Source organism: Anticarsia gemmatalis, chromosome 17, assembly GCF_050436995.1.
Source record: "Anticarsia gemmatalis isolate Benzon Research Colony breed Stoneville strain chromosome 17, ilAntGemm2 primary, whole genome shotgun sequence".
Taxonomy (NCBI): Eukaryota; Metazoa; Arthropoda; class Insecta; order Lepidoptera; family Erebidae; genus Anticarsia; species Anticarsia gemmatalis.
Window position 1 is genome coordinate 3,596,784 of NC_134761.1, and position 25,539 is coordinate 3,622,322.

The following is a 25,539-nucleotide window of genomic DNA, read 5'->3' on the forward strand; positions in this document are numbered from 1 at the left end:
TCTGACAGTTGACAAAAGTTCGGATACGCGTACAAATACAAAAACGATTAACATATTTAAAGACTAATGAATGAAAGACAGATGATAAAGTTATATTTTAGAATTCACCATAGGTTTTATCCAACACTTACACATTTGAAGATTTTACTATTATTTATTATATCACACATAACACCAAGTTCTTTAAAGTCGAGCATTAAATTTAATAGACGTATAATATAACAATGTTTTATAAACGAAACATTAATTAATGACTTCCTTAGTTTATTTTCATGCATTTTTAAACTAAGCAAAACGTATTTTTACTGGGTAATTATTTTGTCTAGATAAATGTTATCTTTGATGTGGTCTATATTTCCATTTTCTACTTGCCTTTAACCATACCTATAGGAAGATAATTCTCGGCAATGTTAGTTTTAGCAGTTCATTAGTGATGTAATTTTCAGTTGAGCTTAAGACGCACTGCATTCTTATAATCATTGCTTTGCGTGAAAATGACTGCATAGATATAAATAAACTGTTGACACCATCAGTACGGACTATGAGGTCATACAAATGTAGGTATAGTTAACGGTGTTCATGAGGTCAAAAAAACGTCATGCAAGGCCGGTATCACTATATTACACTATGACGTGTATGGTTAAATCAGATGGTCTATGATTGGTAACAGCATAATATATTATATAAAAAAAACTAGGTACCTGTTCAAGTATCTAGTACATAATTATCTATAGATCTACTCGTATGTTGAGTTTCTGCGCAATGAATTTTATCATCCACTTGAATACCATAGAAACCGAAGCACATTTTAACTAACAACTAACGAGATAACTATCTCTTATAATATTATGTTGGTGTGTTTTTGATGCCGCTGGATAAAGTTCAACGTCTGAGACTTGCCCACGAAAAGGAAACATAGATACTTATTTACCGAATGGTGTAATTTATGAATCATAGGCAGGCGGTATTCGGTACATACCAAATTAAGCTTTTTTATTGCCATAGTGTTCCGCATTTCTTTTAATAAAAAAAATCTTCTACCTTTTGTGGAAGGTGCAATGTTTTGATATACTCATTTCATGTTACTGAATGAAACGAACTAACGAACATACACCTTTATGAACAGATGCCGAGTACGACCACTGACACCAAAATACAACTATAAATTATTGTCCCACTAATATCAAATAAAATATATAAATGAAATATCAGTATTTGTTACGTATCTGGGACTGGAACTCCACTTAGGCGTAGCTAGTACCTACCTACCAGAACAATAATTTATATACCTGCTTGAGTAAATATTTTAAATTAGCTTGAGATGCGCTTGCGTGTTCATCAGTTAGTGCCTTCGTATTTTCTTTTTCCTCCGTGATCGTCGAGAGTTCCCTGTCGTTGAAAACGGGCGCTTTAGTTGTTATATGATTACCTACTATCCGAAATAACGGAACCTGTAGAAACTAAGGTCTATCCGCGACGTAACCTACCTAATATTTTGTCTTGTATTTTTTCTACATTTGTATCAAATAACGATTACTTACAACATCTTAAAAGTACAGCACTTTTAATATTCAATTCCTCATCTATGTAGGTACTTAGGTAGTTCTTTCACGAAGATGCCTATATGGGCAGGGATCCATTAAAATTATCAGCCATACGATCTTTACATCCGATTCCTACAGTACATAATTATTATTATTGTAAGTCGTTTTTGGTTAGCAGTTGTACAAAAAATACCCGCTCCCACAAATAACAACAACATTGATTCTCTTCTGAACATTGTGCTGCCTTTTCAAATGAACTTACCTACACAAAATCTAATCCGATTATAACTAAGCAGGTGGAACGAAATTATAATTAAGTAGTGTGTTAATTGAATTACAATAAATACCTACGTGCCTACGTGTTTATTTCAGGATGTGTTTTGACAACCGTATAAACAACTAAGTTATTATTTGCAGAGCATCCTTTCCAGTTAACCTGCCTGCGAGCGGCTTGACCAAGGAATTCGCTCATTAAAATATCGGTTCGGATATTGTTTGTAAGGTTTTAAAGAAACACATATTTATTCTATCCATTTATTCCCATATATTTACAAGAATATTATCCAACAACCTTACAGTATAACAGTGCTGAAAAGTAATAATAATGTTGACTTAATAACACGAAACAATTTAAATAAGTTACCGAATATAAAATCATTATTACCTACCAAGTATTGTTACTCATTTGAGGGTGAAAACAGTGCTATAATACACGCACAGATATTGAATGTTTATAGAAAACTAAGTGTATAACATTGACTTGGGATAACGATTATAATAACGTAAATTAAAAACAGTTTAATTGTATATTGTTATGGTAAAATGAGTTCTATTTTCTTACGATTACTGGCATTTGACAATGATCTCAGAAGTGCTCTAAATTGAAAAATTACGCCAAATGTTATTTAGGTTACTTTGTTCGAGTCTACAATGATGTTAAACACTTTACAAGATATAAGTAATAAGTAAATATTGCACTGTATATCAACTAAAGTCTACGAAAATGTATCAAAATATAAATGTGCAAAAGATCACAGATAAAAGCACAATAGAATAAAAAAGTCTATAAATATAAAACATGTAAAAATGGAACGTTTCTTTAAGGTTTTAAGTTTATTGAGAAAAAAAAATATGTAAAAAATAATAAAAAGTAAATGCATTACACTGTTTGCAATAAACCTATAAAAACTTAACATTGCGCAGTAATAAAGTAGTAAAGTCATGGCATTTCGAAACAATTTATATATTATCCACTATAACTATAGTCTATCTCTTACTATTTTCAATAAAAACTAGATAGTTATAGAATTTAAAATAAATAGTATCAAGTTGTATTTAGAGTGCCTATGACAGAAAATATAAGTCTAATATTGCTCTGTTTTTAAATCACAATAATAAAAGTGCATTGATATTTAATTTTAAGGCACTTAAAAGTCTGCAGGCAGAGTTTTACAGAGTACCTACATCACAAACTTTTTATTTAACGCAAATAAAGTTGCCATTACAATACCCTGTTGATTTTCCACTAGCATTGCGGAATTTAAAAACTATTATTTTCTCCACATTCGGTTTACAGAATGCCATAAAATATTTTCAATTATGTTGCGTCTTTTTTATACGGTGGGGTTAAGAAAGTGTTTCTCCCTAGGCATATACAATTACTTATAAAACTCTGCCTGCAGATATTTAGAACATTATCACAATAATTTAGTAGTACTCCATTTCATGTCAGTCTGCTTACAACTCATCTGATGACATCTGAAAATAAAAATTAAAATAATTAAACACACATTCTTTCGAAAAGTCTCACTATCTACTTTTTCAAAACATCTTTGATATCCTTACAAAAAATCTACTTTTGTTCAATAAAAAACTGAGATATCCATGATTATTTCGAAACCTGTTATAATTAATCCACCGTAAAAACCGCCTGATTATTTTATCTTAGCAATATCTGTATAAGCAAAATCGTTATCATAGGTCATAAGATAAGTAAAAACATCTATATCACTAACTTTTAAGTTATCTGTGGACTTGAGCTATTAGGCGATAAACTCTAGCTAATCTCGCGGAACGTTGTAACAAATCGACTAATGTGAATAAGGCTGACACTAAAATATAACATGACAGATCTAAACTCTTTAAAAGATGTTATCTATGGTAAGGTCTACTCTATAACTCTAGTCAATTTCCCGCCACAATTGAGTTATAACATGTATTTATTTGCCATTAATTTGCCACGTTTACCTACTTAACTGATTATTAAAATTAAATCTTTTATTCTTGAAAGATATTCCTTTGTAGAGCGATAGACTATTAATAAGCAATTTATATGCATAAAATGATGTAAGTAATCGTGGCTTAGCAATGTATTAACAAATTAGGCAATCGCATATCTTATCAGATACTTTTACTTTCGGTATCAAACTATTGGCTCTATAGATTAAAAATTACAGCAGGTAAAAAACTGTTTCATAATAAAAAATATTAAATTTTAGTTTTAGTTGGTACTGACTAATATTTTTATTTGATTGTGTCAGTATTTCTTCTAAGTATTCTGTTGTGATTATTTAAGGAAATTTACAATAATTTGTTTAAATATATTTCATGCTAGACATTTTTGAACTGAGAAAATGTAGGTGTAATTTATTTAGCATTTGAAATTATTGTGCTAAATATATCTACGGTTGGTTACTACTTTGTGTAAAATAAAACAAGCTATTCATTTCAAAAGTTTTTTTAGACAAAAGTTTTCACATTTATATTTTATGCTAATGACAAATTAATAAAAAAAATGTGCTAAATTAACAGAAATTTAGTAATTATTCGTATCTACTTTAAGTATATAATAATTAAATATTAAATACAATGGTAACTTTATATAAATAGCCATATGTTAAACGCATATAAATAATATTTATTCATCCAAATTAAAAAGGTAAAGGTTGGCAGCACTGGCCTAGCGCCATCTAGCGATAATTATCAACATGATATTAACTATTACATCACTATTATATATTTCATTACTAGCTATTGATTTGATAGTAACCAGTTTTTTAAATAACATTGTTGTTAGAAATGTGTTATACTAATTTTATATTTTACGTGATCGTTTTACAGTTAAGACAGATTTTTCGATGAAATTATGGTAAGATGAGCTCCAATTTAACAATAGGCTAGAAGTTATATTGATTAAAGAAAGTATTATATTTAGTATTAACCATTTTTTGCTAAATTTACAGTTACTGGTGCTTAACTTAATCATTCTTAAAGTTTGGACCATTTTCATTTGCTTTTGTGACAACTTTGCTTCTCGTTGATAACTAATACACCATTGAGAAAAAAGAGCATGCACATTGCTTGTAATTTAAGGTCGAATTTAGTGTAACTAACAATATTTTTTATAAAACACAAACTAATCTCAATATTTCTGAACACTTCCTCCAAAATAGTATGTTCAAATTGGTAACTAATGGCTAGGTCGTAGACCCTAATCACATTCTTAATTATTATCTGTCCTTAATAGTCATCTGTATACTTCAGGATAGAATACGAAAAGACAAAGATTAAAGACAAAGATAAAACAAAAATAATTAAAAATAAAACTATTTACTACTTTGATTATGAAAAACCTGGCATGCCCAAAATTCGATTAACACATTTTTCGATGCATGCAAAATCCCGAACCGCCATTGGCCATCGTGGCGGGCTCAAAGCCTAACCCCTCTCTCGTTCCCTTGCCCACCAGTGGGAAAGTAACGGTTTAAGAAAAATACTACTTTATAGTTCTAAATTGGAATAAAAGGTCCTTACTTACAGTCAACCTGGGTAACTTTGAATCATTTTAGTAACATTGATAGTGAGAATTTGAACGAGTTTCAATTATTTTTTCATATAAAACAAACACAATTGATGAAAGTTTGCAAAACTAAAATAAACCTTTATCAATTGGATTCATACGAAAAAATAATCGGAACAAGTTCGTATTTCCACTGTCCATGTTAGCCAAATGATTAAAAGTTACCCAAATTGACCTCAGTGGTTTTGTGATACATATTTTGTACAAATAACCCTAGCCCGTATAATATAAATTATAATGTTGTTTACTTCTTTACCTTCTGCCAAGTGACGATTCCGTACGAGAGTCCGGCGCCGAGAGCGAACGCGAGCAAGTAGGGCACGCACTTGAGCGACGGACCGAAGCGCTTGCGCATCAACGCGCTGATGAAGTTCAGGTTGCCGTCCGTGTACGGCGGGTAGCGACCACTGGAAGTTTAAATATGAGAGATTAGGTAAGATATTAGTACTTTCTTAGGCACAGACGAACATTTTCAATAGTATCCAGATTGGTAACGTGTCCGGTATTTGACAATAAGCTCGCGACCTACTACATGGGACTGACATTGTTAATAGCGAAGTGTGGGTGTATTTTATATACCTCTGCCTTACCTCTTGGGTATAGCCCGAAATATTTTGTACGTATGAATCATTCGTATAGGTAGAAGAAATTGTTAATTCAAAAAAGAGTTTTTATGTGTTATTTTACATGCATTTCCAATTTATTTTTTTTATCAAAAATGCGCTCCCAAGATAAATACGCTCCTTAGCCCAGCGGAAGTTAATTTTGCTTCCTCATAACATTTCGCGGTCTTTTTTTGCTTATCTCCAATAATGCATGTGATTTGATAATTTCTATATAAATCAAAGTGGGTAATGGTACTTACGAAGCCAGCTTCTCTCCAATAGCTGCGAAGTTCTTGATGAGACAGCTCTTCTTGTGGGTGAACGTGTCGAAGGTGGCCTTGCCGTGGTACGCGCCGATACCACTAGCGCCCACTCCGCCGAACGGTAGCGTATCAACTGCGATTGTGAGCCTTATTAGTATAGGATTATGGCACTATTTTCGTTGTACTTGTAAAGTCGACCAAAAATATGCCTAAGTTTAGACAAATCAAAAAGGGTAAATAAAAACAATTAAATTTAAATTGTCCTGCAACAAAAGGGGTTTAAATGACATAAATTTTGTACAGAACAGAGTCATACTTAGTCGACTTTTTGGTAATAGAAGAATCTTACCACAAAATCGACTAAAAGTGAGTTAACAATTGAAATATTTTTGGTTAACTGTACTAGCACATTTACATAAACATGCTTTTACGTGCAATTTAGTTTAGAGAAAGAGTATTCTAATTAAGAGTAAGAAAGGATAGAGCTTCAAGCAATTTGTTAAAGAAAAGTAACTTTAAAGTAAGTTAGTTTATAATACAAGAAAGACATAACATAACATTAAACTAGTAAAACATGCCTAACATACTTTACAACCAAAATCATCATAAAGATTAACATGCTTTGAATATTTTTATTTAACAATCGTTACGTCAGTCATTGTTTTCTCACATAAATACCTAAGCATTCATTTAAGTAGACAGGTAGAAAACAAATATTACCGATCGAAAATCAGAACACTGATTATTCGCTTAGTAATCGATATTACTCGCCTAAATCGACAACGAAAAATCCGTAATAATTAATAAAAAAAGCGTCCAAACCTCCCATATGCATGACGGTATCGTTAACGCACATCCCTCCGCTACTAGTGTTGTTAACGATACTCGATACGACAGAGTCGCTCCGGCTGAACACGTACAGCACTAGCGGCTTCTCTCTATATACAACAGAGCAATCATAAGACCTCCACCGAGCAGACAGTTTGTATTACATACAAGAATTACATATATTAGAAGAATTATATAAGAAGATTGAAGGATTTGTTCAAATTACACTTTTTTGGAGTAGTTGAGCTGACAAAGTTATACAGTATGTTAAATAATTGCAGGGGCAGACTTATTTTTTTTATACCCAGTAGATGCAGATTTACATGAAACTGTTTTTCAATAGAAAACTCAGTTAACAATTTTGTTTTAGAGCCCTTTTGTCGGACAGGGGGTATTTGTCTACAAATAGTAAACTATATAGATATTTTAATACCGAAATTTAGTCGAATCGAAGTCGAAGATAAGTCTTAGTCAATTATTCATATAAAATTATACACTGTATAACTTTTTCAGACACAATAGTTAATTAAAATTGCAAAAGACAGTATTATACGCTGAAATATTAAATTAAATTAACATATAACAAGGAACATTCTCATCGTTGCCATCACCGTCCACCACCCTCACCGTTTACCATCCAAAGAACATGAATAGAATTGTAACAACGAACACACTGGTTTGTTCTCAATGTTTTTATACATTTTTAAAATGTTTTTTTTCTATGAGAACAGTTGTTTGTGTTCGAATGCGTCAATTCTTTAATGAAGAAGGAGACACACCCAGTTTACCGACACCTCGTAAGGACGTTTGTAAAAACATACAAAAAATATTACGAAAAGAAATACACTATGGACTATTATTTGAATTTAATGAATTGAAGAACAATAATATTTGTGTTTTATTATATTCAAACTATATCGTTGAAGAATTATTTTAATTAATATTCTTTCTAGAATATTTTCTTTATATAATGTTTTGTTCTTTTTAATAACTAAACATTCGTCTTGACCACGTTTATTGCGATTGTGACTTTTATATGAAATGTGCATTGCATAATTAAATATTATGATAAATGGCATTCAGTTCTGCATAAATTATTTATATTTCTTTACACAGAAGTGACATTTCTGTGTAATTCATAAAGACTATTGTTTATATTTTCCGTCGTGCACTCGTTCAGACTTGTATATTTGTAGTATTAAACTCATCTGCGTGCAAATAAAAATGTGTTTTGTGATCTTATGACCGCCAGTGCCTCACCAACCAATGAACAATTATTTTGCATTATTTAAATTTCATTACAATGGAATAATAATACATAATTTTTATACTCTAATTGGGTAAGTCGGTAAGTCGATTTGTTTCAAGACTTTTCAAGTGCCATGATGTGCGCAGTTTTGACGAATGTTTAGTTATATTAATTTCGCTTTTCTATAATTACTTAAAAAGTAGCAAAATGTTCAAGTAATAGATTTATTCCACAAAATTAAACATGAAAATGGGTAATCTATTATTATCGTATCGAATTCGATGGTCGATAAATCGACTAATATTCACATTTTCTTTGTATGTATGTTTGTACAAACGACAAATGGTAATGTGATCTCCTTACCGCCATAGAACATGATTGTGTCGTTCATACTGATACTGCCCGAACGAGTCTGTTCAGTAAACAACTTTTGTATGTTGTTTTGTTTGCTGAACACGTATAGCACTAACGGATGGTCCCTGAAAATTGTTCACTTTTCACTATCTGGCTTTCGTACAGCCATCAATGGTAGCTCATAAAACCATCGTTATTTCGCCTCTATCAACCTCTTTTCTACATTCGACATTCGAAATTTCGTGTCTATTGACAGTGTGTTGCCAATTTCAATAGTTTGACAGTTGGTATTGCCAATGTAAAAATTGTTTCACGAATTGTTGATGGTATGGATCAATTAGTTATTAATGTCCATATGGTAGTAATGGGTCGACTCTAATTATGTAAGTACCAAAATATTTGATTCGTAGACTTAATGAGGTTTATTGTGATTAATGTAACTTATTGGATATAAGTTAATCTTCGGATGTACGTTTTAACCTCATCAATGTTCTGCTTCGTAGTGAATTTGATAACACACGCACACACACGCAAACAAACAATAAGAATAAAATCCAACAGTACAGAGGTCACAATACATAATGCAACGCAAATCAACAATTTAGAATATAAATTATATTTAATCATTAGTTTTAATAAATTACTTGTTCGTCGGAAATACAAATACTTAGGTATTAAACTTCAATTGATATTCTAAAATACTTTTAAATAAACGTGATATGCATTCTGTGACCTCTGACTGAGTTTGAAGGACGGTAGAATGTAACTATCAATGATTTCCCAAGTATTGGAATGATGCCCAACAATCACACAGACACACAGTACCCTGTAGATCCTGTAAAATCTTGAGATAGACCAACTGAAGGAGTAAAACAATGAACAAGAAAGGAACCGGCCCGTGACCAAAAAAGTAATATAAATGTTGGTCGATTGGTCACGCGTCCTGGCTTCAAACAAAACAAATTCACGGCAACAAACAAAAGAGAAAAGAAAAAACAACACTCAGATGACACAATTAAAAAGTCGACCTCTTGCAACACACATAAAAAAAAACACGATTTCAGTGCATATAAGTCTTCGTTTCCTTAAAAGATGTGCGAAATAGCTAGGCAGTGCTCGAAAACAATTTCCACGAATAGGATTACTTTAGGATTTAGCGGTGTAATCCTATTGGTAGAGATTTTCCTCGTGTACCGCCTAGATAACTCGCACATCTGTTGTGGAAAAGCTGTCTAAGAAATAGCAATAAGAATCTTATCCTGTGTTTAAAAGTGGCTAGCAATAAATGCAACTTAAATTTCGCATCAAATGCAAAGCAGTTTCAACTTTCTAAGATCACAATAAGATTCAAAATGCTATGTCAATCCAACACTTCATTCAGTGTGACTCTTTGAAGAAGCTTCAGTTCCAATCTTACCTTTCATTGATAAACTGTATGGCTTCAAAAGCATTCTCAATAGGTACAATAGGCAGAATAGGTCCGAAGATCTCATCCTGCATTATTTTATCTGTGGCTGTGACGTTTGTGACTATGGTTGGCTCTATGAATTTGTCGTTGGCATCGTATGAACCGCCAATGGCGACCTTGTCTCTGCTCGCGTCGACTAGCGCTTGGAGACGGCTGAAATAATAATTATAATTTTTGTTAGTGTTATGCATTTACAATGTGTTCTCAAATCTGCGTATTAGTTTTACGGACACATTTTAAATTTGCAAACGTTTCATAATAATATAATTTTCAGTTAATATTTTAATATAAATGCTTATTTAGTTTTATTAATTAAGGAGTATAATTGCTTTGGGGCACTCGATTTTGTTTCATCAATAAAATTTTAAACTAATATTCTCTTACTGTATAGTGGGAATCTTTGTTTTTCTAGACTCTAGACCAATTATTTAGACTAACAATTTCAATTTGATCAAAAAGGAAACAGAAATATATATCTTCGACTACCTTACGTCACATTAACGCCATCTATGATAAGTTATGGACACGTAGATTTTAAATTAATTAATAATTATCTTTAAAAATATTTTCATTGGCCTTCATAAAAATAAGTTTTATTTATAGCTAAGATTTTAAAACATACCTAAAATGCCTGTTATTAACAATCCTGCATAGATCAGGTGACTTCTGAGGTTCATCTCCGTACCACTCCCTGAGGACTTTCTTGGCGGCTTCAACGAATTTATCCTGGACCTCCTTGGTGCAGAGCACGTAGTCGGGCGCTATGCACGTCTGACCCACATTGATGAACTTACCCCAAAGGATACGTTTAGCTGTCACCATTATGTCTACTGTGTTGTCGATGTATACGGGGCTGGGGATTATAGAATAACATATTATTATTTGCGCATTATTTTGGCGGTTTTGGGCACTTTTTTTAGTATGAGAGTTGATACAGTACTACTATAGGCTGGACTTATTATTAATTAATATTTAATACGAAGGTTGTAAGGATTGTACCAAGTAATGTTCTTTGGTCTCTGCCTAATGCTTTGGGAAAAATGCGTGATTTTATGTATGGCTGTATGTACTATTTAATGAATAAAATGGTCGGTCGAAATGTCGGGTCACAAATGAAGGTGTAGGAAATCTATAGATACGAAGTCGTTTATAGAAGTATCATGAGAAACATTAGTTCATAGTCCATCAAGTGTGGATGCTTCAAGTATCTTAAGCTTTTAGGAATGCTGAGTTTGTACACTGACGTGTATACAAACTCGCCACGATTACTTTTTTGTTAAAGCAAGCAAGTGATATTTAACTTCTTATACGCATAACTTTGGATTTAACAAAAAAGGTACCATTGGTTTTGCACCTCAAAATGTATGTACTCGTTGTTTATCACTTATAATATAATGCCGATAAAATAATAATTTACAGTCAAGAAACGGAACGAGGAAGAAACTCAAAACTAGTTCAAGAGACTCAAGGAAACGACGGATTTCTATGCATAGAAGAACAGGTTATTCAAAATGGATGTATGTACGTGAATTTTGAAACAGACAATGACCGGTTTCGTTCGTAAAACAATCGAATGCTACATTTCCAACCCATTTCGTAGAGTCATACCTCTTTCCACCGAGTTCCAATGTGACAGGCGTCAGGTTCTTGGTGGCGGCCTCGTACACGATCTTGCCGATGCTAGTACCGCCGGTGAAGAAGATGTAGTCGAACTTCTGCTGCAGCAGCTCCGTGGTCTCTTGCGGACCACCCTCCACGACAATCACGGCGTCCTACCACAATAAGTTATGCATCAGATTTGTGTTTTAAAATATGCCTCTAATGGACATAATGCTGGAGACCCATTCTACGTGTCAACTTTTCTATGAGTTGAAAAAAATACTTTTGGATCGTGCTGATAGGCCAGAAGAGTGTATGTTTGAAAAATAGTTAATGAACTGTTTTGATTTCACATATTTATCATTTAGTTCTTATCCTATTTATTTTCCTCAGATTATTTCAAGAGTCGCTGTGTTAAAAATCAGTCGGGACCGGACTAGGCCGGATGTTTTACGTGCATACGCTTGTATCAAATATCCCGTCTATTAGGATTTGTTGTAGCAACATTTAATTATATTACAATTTCCCTAGTAATTAACAGCTAAAAGTCCGTAAATTATGAATTAATTATAAATATTAGTCCTTATTTTTTCTGCTTTTAGGCAATAAAGCGAAACCGAATAATTGATTTAACATTTATAATTACACTCCAAATTTGTGTGGTACGTATAATGTAACCCTACCTTTGAGTGCAGTTGAAGCAAAAAACCAAAAGAATTTGGACTTCGAAGCATGAAGGTCGAGTCAATATTTGGGTTAAACGAAGTAAGTAGGTAAACAAGTAAATTAATGATTTTGACATTCTGTAAAAATGGTGAAAGGAGCTGTAAGCACTCCAACGTGGTACTTACTACGTATTACCCTTGAAAAAATATTTTTGGGCCTATTATGCAATACCAGTTTCTGCCTTCGACTTATTCACGTTCAAAAAAGATCTTGAGACAAAGATTATCCTATCTAGTAAACCTGCTTATAAAGTATCTTTGTGACAAATTTTACAAAGACAAATTCAGTAGCTTTTGCGTAATAAAGTCCAATCAGTACTTTTTGATTAACTTAACAAACATCCATCCATACTCTTTCATTCATAAGTGTATAGTAAGATTCTAGTTTTTCCCTTAAAAAAGACGTCATAGGTAATTTTGTAGACAAACTTCCGCATTGAGAACGGACATTGGACAGCACGAGATTACCAACTAGTCATCGGTACAAAGTACTGCGTACAGTTCAAAGTTCAACCATTGTGGTTGAACTTTGAATCGATGATCGTGACTTGATGACCGAATTGCCTGTTATACTGTGTGAATTTAATACTTTTAATAAATATTCGATACAACTTGCTCTAAAACAAATAGCCTTGCTATCTGTATAATGCTTTCGTGATATTATAAAAGCGAAAGTTACTATGTCTGTCATGCTTTCACGGCTAAACTTCTGAATCGATTTAAATGAGTTATGGCAAAGATAGGATAAAAGTAAATTGCAACGTAGTTTTTAAGATCCCTAACAAGTAACAAGTGTGTGATATTCTAATAAATATAATGGAAGAAGCGTAAGCTAATTATTTCAAAAATATTTTCAAATGAAATATTTCTTAAAATTTATGTTAAGTATATTCATTAAAAGTATTGGTATACAGTACACGCGTTGACCTTAGAATAACGAGCAATTAAATATTTTTTTGACCAGCCATTAATTTTCCTCATTTATTATTTTTATACAAAAACATTAATAACAGTAATGTACGTTAATGTGAACTTGTACATAGTTATATCAATCAAGATCAAGTTACAGAATGTCATCGTAATGTATAATGCTGTCAAACTTAGTACTTACGTAGGTAGAGTCTGTTTATGTAATTCAGGGTCAGCTATTTCTACAAAAACTACACTAAAGCTTGATTTCTTCCTTTGCTGACGTCGTTCGAACGTATATATTAAAACAATGTTGTATGAGACAGAACACAGCGACGGTGATGTGTGCAGCAGATATTTTTACTTGCGACTGTTCGACGGTGCGTTCGACCGACGTGAGCGTAGGAGAAAATTCAGCCTTAGGCACAATATAAAAGGATTTGCGGCACAAAAACTAGGTATACTACTACTGTTTTGCCTTGAATAATTATATTCTATTTTTGGAAACATTTATTTTAAAAAAAACGTGAGTGATAATGCCATAGAGACTACAAGTTTAGGTAAGTTTTGTTTAAAAAATCTTGATAGTTTCTTGAAACATTTTCGGTTTCTTTAGCTACCTATTTTTCTTATTCTCAGCAGACAGTTCTAGACAAATATACACATACTTAATTCTGACAAGTCTAAGTCAGACTTTCAATCTGAATCTTTTGAATTGAAACCAGTTTAGTGCTCATGATTATTCACTTGTTTGAAAGATTTAGCTTTATGCGTGACTTGTCTAATTTATGAACGAGTTCAATAGTAAGTCCATTTGACTTTTCAAAATGTTATTGTGGGTGAGCTTGTAAGTTCCTTTGGGTCTAGATATCGAGAGTGTCCAGTTGACCAAAGACCTACTGCTTTTATCATCAGTAAAAAATACTTACATTATCAAGATATTTAGGCAGAGTCTCAACGACGAACTGTGCGCAAGCGACGGACAGTTCACTGGGCTTGACGATGACGGTGTTGCCGGCAGCAATGGCTCCAGACATTGGCAGCAGCAGCAGTTGCAGGGGGTAGTTCCACGCGCCGATGACGAGGACCACGCCGTACGGGTCGTTGTAGATCACGACCTCGTCGAGCATGTTCACGAAGCCTTTTGGTGGCTGTAAAAGATAAATAAAATTAATATATTCAATATTGTGACTTTTAAATTTGCATGTTTGACTACTGCAGATTATAATGATGAATTTGGACTGTCATAATTATTATTATAGGTTACATTGGATGCAATATGACTAATTAAATTATATAATCTTAGGGTAGGTTATTCCAAAATTTCGTCTTCCATACATATCCCTGTGTTAAAGGCTGATTTAAGTCGGTGGTACAATGCTTAGGACTTGAAACCAACTTGTTCCATATTCGGAGTCTAAAATGGGTACCAGCATATATGTACCTATAGGTAAAGTAATATTGGATACTGCGCAATTTAATCCTCAGTCCTCACACATTTAGAAACAGGTATTCTTGCATTTTAGTAGCAATAAGAAAAAGGAGGTCGACGAGAGTAAAGTTATATTTTATGACATTAGTTATGCAAAGTATGTGCATGTATTCATCTCAGTAAATTTCCATTGACGCATATCGACATAAACGCTATGTTGACTCAGATACCGAATTGAAACACTCTATTTTGGTAACAAACGTTCACAACACGGCACGTTAACTTATAACAACAATATACTGTTTGGAAAGATCGGGATACCGAAATCACAGGGCTTTTGGTGTAAAATGATTTCGCAAACTAAAAAGAAAATAAGTGATATTTCTTTTAGATAGTCTTTTAGTATTTTTCTAGTGTTTTGAGTCATAAAAATGTACTTGCGTACTTTTTTTATTGGGAATAATAGACGTATATTCAAAAGATATTAGTCAAATAATACAGATTATTTAATAGACAAATATTATTAAGCTTGTTCTAATACTCTGATAGCATAATTACAATCGTCAACCGATGACATAACTGATTTGTTATCTATAGACACGTATATAAATAAATAATCCATTTGTCTATAGATAATTCAAACAATATCTACTTATAGAATATTTACAAGTTTAAAATAGAGGAAAAACTAACCAAAAATGCAAATCATAATATTTTTGAAAATGTCCCATTTTTAAAAGGCATCATAGTTTAGATTTGTGTCAATGTATTTAGTGTTCTCGGTTTAAGCAAATGATTGAATATCTAAAACTAAAATTAACAACTATACAGCGTGTTTAAGTAGCCGAAACTACTAACACTTTATATTATAGTTTAAAGTGTTGATCTATCTCATCTGCGAGACTGCATAATAAAATAAACATACTATTCACAATCATTCTTTAAGCTACTCATACAAATAACAGCGGAAAATGCATACTTATAATGACCCCAGACTACCTCCCTGCGGCATAACACGATATGTAAATATATTTCAAATAAAAATAAATGAATGCAGAATGTAAAATTGAGTGCTAATTTTAGATAAATATATTCTGTCTAGTATTATAATATTATTCGTATAATCAGTAAAATATACTATATTATGCTATGCGTTAGTCGTTCGAAAGCTTCTTTTGAATATGTACATATATAGTGGTTCTTATAATAGAAATACATTTATTCTTCAACAACGAGTAAAGCAATTTTATTTCCGAAAATATGAAGTTTAAGAATCATAAAGTAGGTATATTTTTATAATTAAAAAGCAAAAAGTATGTCAGAATATATTAAAATATCATTTTTGTATACCGACGGTCCCTACGTACAATAACCTAATTGCAAAACGCAAATTTTACAGGAGAGCGGTTTGAAGTTTCAAACACTTGTATCTCAAGTTCTATCAATCGCAGAGCTATGAAATTTTGCACGAAGTCTTTATTTGTTGTCTTTTATGAGAAAATAAAATAAAAACGTTAAAATATATTCATTTTATGTTCCATTGGTCACAACCGTCGTTTTAGATCGGAAACATTCTGACTAGCATTTACCTAAGTGGTACTTACTGATCTTTACATGGGGGATTGAATAACGATCTAAATTGTAACTGCCTTTTACTAAATTTTACGTTGAGTATAATATTGAATTACGGTGTTTTCATACTGGAAGCCATGAGGTAAGGGCTGATAATAAAATAAAAAGAAATATTTTATAAACTTTTTTTATTAAATTCACAATAGGCAACCTTTTTCTTCATCATAAAGATATAAAATATTACATAGTAATAATATTGAGCAATCATAATTAGGTACTTGTTGAATATGGTTGCTCGAGAAAAATGTTTCAAGTATACATCAACACTTCCAAAGAAGGATGATGAAGCCGAGATCGAGAAGGATCAAGAAGCATACACGTTAATATGCCTTTACTTAGAATCTCATCTGTATCCGTATGTTCAAAATCTTACTTACGCAAAAGAAGTGTGGGATGCATTGACAATAATTTTTGAAGACAAGGGAATAAATAGGCGCATAACTCTGATGAATTGTCTCTAGGATGAGAAGCTGGAAAACCACCGATCTGCTGTCATGAGTCACGCTCAAAAGCGTAAAGAAATCAATCAAAGTTTCGATGACGATTTGGTTGCCATGGTACTTTTGCGAGGTATACCTGATGTTTACCGACCATTACGGATAGCACTAGAGCATTCAAGAATGAAGATTACTTCTCAAAATGTTCGGCAAAAGCTTCTACAAGAAGATAGCGCTCAGAGCTCTTCAAATGAATCCTCGTCGAACTCGGCTTTAGTAGTGAAGAAACAAAACAAAACAAACAACTGCTTTTAATGTGGAAAGAAAGGTCATAAGAAGTCCGATTGCCCGATGCTGGACAAGGATGTGGATGGTGCACGCTTACCAACGGTTTCCTCGAAGTCGAAGAAAGTTGCGTTATGCTGTTCAAGTGTTCACTGTCGGTGCACACAGTCATCCTTCAGCCCCTCGACGTTTTATCTCGATAGTGGAGCCTCGACACACATGAGTTTTCAGAAGCAGTGGTTTAGAGACTTTAAAGTTACTGATAAGAATGTTGTGACGTGTGCAAATGATGATAGAATGTCAAGTGAAGGCAAAGGTGATATTATAGTTAATGTGAAAGAAGTTTTGTTAACTGTAAAAGATTGTTCCTTTGTGCCTGGCTTGAAAGTTAATCTTTTGTCGGTATCTAAGTTGGTACAGAATGGATAGAGAGTTATTTTTGATTCTAATGGCTGTAGGATGTTTCACCAATCGATAAGCGAGATAACAAGTAAACTTGTGGTTACTGCTAGTGAAGTCTCAGGTTGTTGTTTTGCTATTGTAGATGGTGCTTTGGCTACGGTTCTAGTTGAAGACTCGTTGGCACTTTGGCATCGTAGATTACCGCATGTTAACTTGAATGATTTACGGAAGTTGCCTAACATCGAGGTTGGAGGTAAAAGTGTAATGGAACCTCGTGCTGCTTGTATAAGAGGTAAGGCACATAGATTACCTTTTCCAAAGGGTGAAGCAAGGCGAGCGAAAGACAAACTCAGTTTATTACATGCTGATTTGTGTGGTCCCATGTCGGAACGTTCTTATGGTGGAGCTCGTAACATGTTCGTAATAGTAGACGATTTCACTAGTTAATTTCTTTCTCAGGGAGAAGTCTCAAGCTTTGAACTTTTTCAAAGACTTCGTGAGGCATGTGGAGAACGAAACACGTCTGACAGACCCAGACAGTATTGAAGATGCGGAGGAGAGCTCAGACTCAGCAGATGTGGATACAGATCCTTGTGTTGAATCTGTGGAGCCTGTGAATTCAAATGAATCTGATGCTGAACATTGTGATACAAGAGTCAGAACAGTAAGTGTGAATATCGAGGAAGAGCCTAGGTATCCTTTGAGGAATAGGCTCCGTAGCGTACAAAGTGGACTATATTGCTACAACAGTACATGCAAGTTAGAGGAAGGACCACGTTCGTACAAAAAAGTCATTCGAAGACCTGATAGCCATGAGTGGATAGCAGCGATGAAGCGGGAGTTGGAGTCCATGAAGGAACACGATGTTCGGAAGGTGATTGAGAAACCCCCTGGAGCCAAAGAGAAGACGTCGGTTGTGGCGATTCCAATATTTCTGCTATACTTGAATCTGACAGTATTTTATCACCGAGCAAATTTGAAACTAATGGAGCCGAGGGTGGCGTAGGACTCATTTTTGCATGGATTTGAGCCAGATCTTAGTGTTCATCTTTTGATGCTAGCGAAAATGGACCCGAAAAAAATAACAAAAAACAACGTAAAATAACAGAAATGGTAATTACTTACATTTTAAATTAAATATTCCCGATGTAAAATAACTTAAGTGGCAGTTACTTAAAACAGTAGTATATGTTCTCCCACGTAAAAACACTTATGTAACACTTAAGACTTTTTGATTCAAAACATTCCCAAGTAAAATAACGTAACAACCAAAAGCGACTAATTACGTCGGAATTGAATAAAGCTTGTTTAGATTACCAAAAAAGTAATTTAAGTTGATAATGTAATTAAAAATATACTTTTTACTGACTAATAATTAAAGTTGAAGAAGATACAATAAAATAAAACGTCAAATTCAGCTTACCTGATGATATTTTGATGCTTTTACCTTTATCTTTTACATATTTCATTTTCTTTTTTGCGCGAGCGCAACAAACCCGCATGTGGGAGTTACGGGGGAGGCGCGCGGGGTTTTTGTTGTCTTGCCAATGTAAAATGTCTTAACTCTCACTAGTGACATTTTACATTGGAAGTGTTGTAGTTCTGGGGTTTGTCGAGTGTTGATTTAGGGTAGAATTAAAGCATTTTTACTAATTTTTTTTTAATCAATCGATAGTGTATGACAACCGGAAGGTCACGAAAACAAAAAAGGCAAATCCCGTAAGTACCACTTGAGGGAATGTACGTAGGGACCCTCGATACTGTTCTTCGTTTATTTGTAGAATACTAGGTATACTTATTTTGGCCTTGATTGAGTTAGTAACAAAATCAAACTACTTATTTGTATTTTTTTTGCAAAATACAATTATTATTTTATTACATAGAGGTCATACGATCCATATTACATAGTATTTTGCTTTGTATACTTATGATTATATAAGAATACAAAAAAATGTGTAAATGTGTAGCCAGCGTAGTGGACTCAAGGCTTAACCTCTCCCTCATTACGGGAGGAGACCCTAGCCTATCAATGGGTCAGAAATGGGTTAAAATTTTATTATATAAGGTCGGGGAAAAAGTCTTTTCGCATGTATGACGAATGTATGAACTTGTAATAAAATCTCTTGGCTTCAAGAATCACAAATGAGTACACGGTTCATTAGCTTTGTTTCAGTGAGCTCGTGAGGTACCCAAATATCGAGCTTTTTTGTGTAGCGTAGACTTTTTCGCCGACCTAATATTTATATGGGTACAGAATAAAAGTTAGTATTCAAGATGTAAATAATGTAATACACGCGCTATTCAATATGTGAGGTCAAGGTCACGAATAACAATAGTCTGCGTCATACATATTAGAATAACAATAGAAGAAATTATATCATTTGTGTAGGTAATGTTAGGAACATAAAAAATCTATTATTTTGTGTATGTTTCATAGAATCTTCGAGAAAAATTTGAATATTGTGTTGAAAATTAATTTATTGCGTAGACAACTAGGATTCATTAATTGTGTGGATAGTAGACACAAATTAATTTTGAATTAATGTTTTCTTTTTTTCTCAGAGTTATTGCTGTTTTGTAGTTCAATGACTTGATAATCCACTTTAAGTTTATATTAAATGATTGACACAAATTCATTCCCGATTTTTGCAATATTTTGTAGTGTCATGTTTTTATTGCGTTGAAATTTGGGCTGCCTTTTTGCTTACTTAAGCAAAATAGCAGATAGACCATTTGAGTCAGAAAGAGTAGAGGTAGAAACGAAAAGAATAAATAATCAGGCCTTGCTTCGTAAGACTTTGTGCAGGTTTTCTCTAAGAAAATCTTACTCTAAAGATGGTAAATATGTTTAGGTATCTTTTCTCATTTCTTCATAAGTATCTACTGTGGACTTTGGCTAATGAATATTTAAAAAAGAATATTATAAAGTAAGACCGATTAAAATCCGAATAAAACCGCTTATCAGGTTTCAGATAATGGACTGGATAATGGAAGATTAAAATGTTCTCGACTTCCACGAAAAATATTAATAGACTTATTGAATGTACACTAATACATTACAAATACGAAAGATAAAACCTAAGAACCTAATTTCAGAATATTAAGTGTTAAGATAGTTAAAGACTCGGCAACCAAAACAAGATACTTATTTATAAAAAATTGGACTCTAGACGTCTGAAACGGGATGAAATTTTGCACATAAGCTGCGCGGGTCAGCTAGATATTTCTACAGAGATTTATTGCATACTAACTTAGCTTATAATCCGTAACTTGTTTTGGTGCGAAGCTAGTTTTTATGGTCGCCTCTATTATATCTTGTTATGAGTTCATAAACCAGAGTTCTAATTGTTAGATAATTAATTGCAGTGAACGAGTTTTTGTGATCATATTCGCACGTTTTTCTGCAACAATGTTAGTGTATCTAATCTACTTTGTAGAGATTTTTAACAATTGAAGTTTAGCATGCCTTTTATTTGGTTGTAAAAATACATTAACTTCGATTTATTTCACTTTGATGTCTTTTTGTCAGTTTGATGTTTGAATTTACGAATAACTTTTAGTTTTATTTTAATAATTGATAATTGATCAAAATTATGCTATCAACCTTTACGTCCACTGTGTCGGAATTGGAACGTATGGACCGTACAGGCCGTAAGAATCTGTCACTTTGTATTATTTCTATGGCGCTGAAGTGGACCTATCCAGTGGACGAAATACTATAGAATTCAATTAATTCAAAGCAAGAAATCTTTACGGCCCGTACTGATTTCGACGCAGTAGACGCGCAGTTTAAAACAAGCTGCACCTTGTTCTTATGTAAAAGACAAATAGCTGCTTTAGTAATTGCTTTATCTAATTCTACATCGTTGATTACTTATGCAAATAGGACAGATGCATAAAGGAAGTGTGATGCATGTTCTAGACGTTCTAGTGCGATTTCTCAGACAGTTATTTGCATAATATTATTTCTATTTTATCTAACAGCAAAAGTCGATGTTATAACACTAAACGATTAAGATCTCATTATAATTTCAACATCTTATATGATTTTAATGTATAAATAATTATGCATTTTACACAGTTTATTTGAAACAAAGGATTATGTTTGTATTTTGATTGAAATCATATTCAGATCTCATGTTGCTGCTGTCAAATTAAATGAGATAAGCATTATTTGAATTAATTAAATCCATAAGATATAAGACCTAAGCATTTGCGACTTTTAAAGAAATCACGGGTCTTTAATTTAATAAACCAATAATATAATCTTTGTTTGTACAACAGACAACCATGACGGATGATCCGAATAATCCACTGGCACGGCTTCTTTAAACCAAAGTTGATTGAAAAAAAAAAACAGGCAGTTGTCGTTTCGTTTGTACAGCGTGTCGTAATTAACGGAAAATATAATAGTTTGACAGATACATAGTGCTAGTTTATAATAAACATTTTGAGTTTTTATAATGCTGTTGGCCTTGCAGGCAGGTGACTTCTTAAACATAACGTTAGTCAAAAAACGGCTGCTTAAATATACCATTATTATATTGTAACTTCGTCAGTTTCGTCAACATAGTGTCTGAGTTTTAGAAGCTACCATAGGGCCTTTCACATGCTTACGATACCTTAGAAATACATAGACTTTTCACATAGGCATCTTTAACTCAAATATACACGGTTCTTCATCTATGAAGTGTCCGCGCTGACGGTTGTTTTACTCACTGATCGTTAACCGAGCAGCTGAGCTAGCGTCTCAATAATCGACAAGGTTAAGTTCGTAAGAAGCATGGCTATAGTAAAAATACGGAACTTGAAGAAATCAATGGCACGAGCGTAACTCGTCAACCTTGCCCTCTAAGCTACTATTATTGTTTATAATCACACGGCAGTCTAAGATCGGTTACGTAAACATGACAATAATTGCATCTCATAGAGACGCGATGAACAATAGATCTAGAATTTATTGTTATTTTTACTATAGCGTTCTAGGTAATTAAATTTTTGACTGCAAAAAAATATTGTTACAACATGAGTCGCAAGCAATAAAAATATGGATCCATAAAGAAGGTCTTAAATATTTTTTTGGTATAGTCCAGATTACTCCAGATTCTATACCAATAGGATTTAGAGAGTGAATTTAAATTTGGTAATTTTTTGTTCTCTGACGTACTGGTTAAAATAATCATCATCAATCTTGGCATCTAGCCCGACACGTACAATACAGTACTGACCTTTTCAGGCTTGCTCCAGTCATCCAGATGGTGCAAAGTACTCTTCAAGTCATTGATGAGGTAGTCCACCTCCAGCAGTATGGCTTCCATCTTGCTCCTCCTGAGGTCCTTGCGGAGGGCCTCCACCATCGCGTTGCGGTTCTCCTCGTACATCCTGAGGAGGTTCTTGAGCTGCTGACGGCGCCATTCTATAGGGCGGGTCACTCCTCGGTTGAATGTGTCCCGAACTGTTTGCACAGCCTGGAAGGAAGAAAGGCTTTTAGTTATCGATGGAATATTGATCGTTTTAGCTTGGTTTGAACGTTGATAGTGGATTGGATAATATATAGGCAGTGATCCAGGTTTGTTATATCAAAGATATTGACCTATCTAAGACAGTAAGACAACTATATTTAGTCTTGTCTGGCCATCGCAATCTCACAACTTGTGCCTTATGTAAGTATCCTTGGTTGAAGTTAGACGAAATAGGTCACAAACGTATCCGGTTTCCGTTTAAAATTTTCAAAATGTATCAAGATTACAGGCAATGTTTAGTTGAGGATTTACACCTACTGGTAACCTTTAGATACTTCAAGGTGAACCCGAATTAAAAAATCAAAAACACTTCAACTGTGACTGCAAATAAAGTCTACGAATTTTGCAAAAAAAAAACCTAAGCGTGAATGAACGCATAATCGAGGTAAAACATACATAAGGTCTATGTACAAAAAAATGGAATCATCGTCGATTTCGCGTGTAAGATTAGCGGAACGGGCAATTAACAATTTATTAGTTAATGCCAGGATATTTTTACATAACACTGCTAGTAGAAAATAGCATCATTAGTTTAAAAGGAAGAAACTGGTTGTAATGAAAATGCTCTGTCCGTAGAAAAAATATAACCTGTACTAATTCATGTTTTCATTATGAATTCAGCTGTTATTGTCGAGATGTGCTTCTGAAGAAAAAGGTGAATTTTCTATTTTCAGGGCTTTTATTAAAGGAAAATGGAAGTATCCCAACAAAACAAGGAAAAAGAGAACGATTTGTTACACCTTGATTTAGTACCAACTGATATAATGAATCATATTTAAGCCATTAAAACTTGCTGATGAAATTACATTTAAAATGTAGCAAGGAATAAAGTCCGAGTGACTAGTTTTTTAAATAACACTAACGGAATATTAAACGGTTAGGTATTCAGATAAATCAGTTTTTATGCAAATATAATACTGATCTTTGTACCATCTACACAAAAACATACATGATTATTTAGGTATCTAAAAACCAGCACTACTACCGTGCCTCTACGGTCGTTGCACACACAAAAAATATGCAAAATAGGTAGGTTTTTATTACAAAAATTTGGTACACTTTAATATTAAGTCCGATAAATGAAAATTAATACTTTAATATTAAATTCTTCTATATTATAAAACTCTACCTTTTTAGTAATCAAATAAACTATGGGACGCCTTTGAAAATGCATAATTTGAATAGATATACGTAATTAGGTATGGTTCAATATTATTTACTAAAAGATGTAATGTATCAAACGTAGAATGGTTTCATGGTAAAACTAGGTTTTCAGGTGTCTAGTTAAAGAACAATCTATCATTTGTGGTTTAATTATGTATTTCGTTGCTAGCCAGGTTATAAAAATACACACAAACAAATCGCTTAGTAATAACTATTATCAGGAAGGTTGGCCTTATACAGTGGCTGTTATCAGTCGTGCGCTTGTATGCTATATTGGTGCCAATGTACCTACTCGTTAAGGATGTGTAATACGTTTATAAACAACTGATATTAAAACGATTACATACTCTTGCTTTTACTTTGGTTTATGGAGGAGTATCGTAATATCATGCTCCAGGCCGATTTATGCCCTCAGAAACCGGGGGTGAATGAAGAACACATGGCCAAATCGGTTTATACTACTGATAGATCAGTAGATTACCGGGGTCCCGTGGCCTACCAGGCTAGGGTGACATTGTATTGATAAATAATATTGCATCGAACCGACGTTTCTTGTAAAACCCATGACATGATTCTATTCTATTTTGTCATCTTTAAAATATAGTCTCAACAGAAGATCACACCATCTACGAAAATTTGGGATTAGCAAGTATTTTGACACTGAGTAAAGTAAAGAATTTGTCGCGATCTGTTGGCACAGGAAACTGGAGCTTATAACATGTCCTTCTAGCAGATAGCTGTTTGATGCTTTACCTATCGCGTTCAGTCTAAACTTTACTATTTAGAATATGGAGCAAACTTTAAATGCGTATGAGGGAAAACGTCATACGAGATGAAAGATGCGTCAGCCAGTACCTATAGCGGCTTATCTGATTGTCCTCGGTCAACTACACGAGGTTGGATGGTAGTCGGAAAATATGATAATTTTCCTTTTTGTTTAAAAATAAACAGCATATCATGCCGTCAATGCAATTAAACTGGTATAATACTAAAATGTAAAAAGGGTAATTTAATGCCGATGTGCGGACACATGACTCGAAAAGATAAGATCTACATATAAATTAATTTATCAAGGGTTTTCAAACGCATATTCAAAAACAAGAACGAGATGATCTCATCGCGGAAACAGTCAAAACTAGAGTCTGAGACTAGGTAGGTATGCTATTAATGCTTTATGTCATTATCTTGGCGATTAACAGTAATGTGAATAAGCCTATGGAGGAGCTGACTTAAGAAACACGTGTAATATCAATTAAGGATTA

The 25,539-nt window shown here is 33.3% G+C and overlaps 1 protein-coding gene across 5 annotated transcripts in view; it reads right to left on the bottom strand.

Moving 5' to 3' along the window:
- Window positions 1–2,064: 2,064 nt before the first annotated feature.
- Window positions 2,065–25,539, bottom strand: part of Aldh-III (Aldehyde dehydrogenase type III) — a 47,002-nt gene continuing 23,527 nt past the window's right edge. For 4 of the 5 annotated variants that reach the window (XM_076124761.1, XM_076124760.1, XM_076124763.1 and 1 more), the window contains 9 exons: window positions 22,820–23,059; window positions 14,333–14,554; window positions 11,779–11,942; window positions 10,793–11,023; window positions 10,120–10,323; window positions 8,712–8,827; window positions 6,269–6,404; window positions 5,660–5,810; window positions 2,065–3,302 (listed from right to left, as the gene is read on the bottom strand). In XM_076124761.1, the coding sequence (XP_075980876.1) occupies window positions 3,282–3,302; window positions 5,660–5,810; window positions 6,269–6,404; window positions 8,712–8,827; window positions 10,120–10,323; window positions 10,793–11,023; window positions 11,779–11,942; window positions 14,333–14,554; window positions 22,820–23,059 (1,485 nt within the window). In that variant the 3' untranslated portion in view covers window positions 2,065–3,281. Of the gene's footprint in view, window positions 3,303–5,659; window positions 5,811–6,268; window positions 6,405–7,093; window positions 7,210–8,711; window positions 8,828–10,119; window positions 10,324–10,792; window positions 11,024–11,778; window positions 11,943–14,332; window positions 14,555–22,819; window positions 23,060–25,539 lie in introns of all 5 variants that reach the window. The other variant, XM_076124762.1, reaches the window with a different exon arrangement.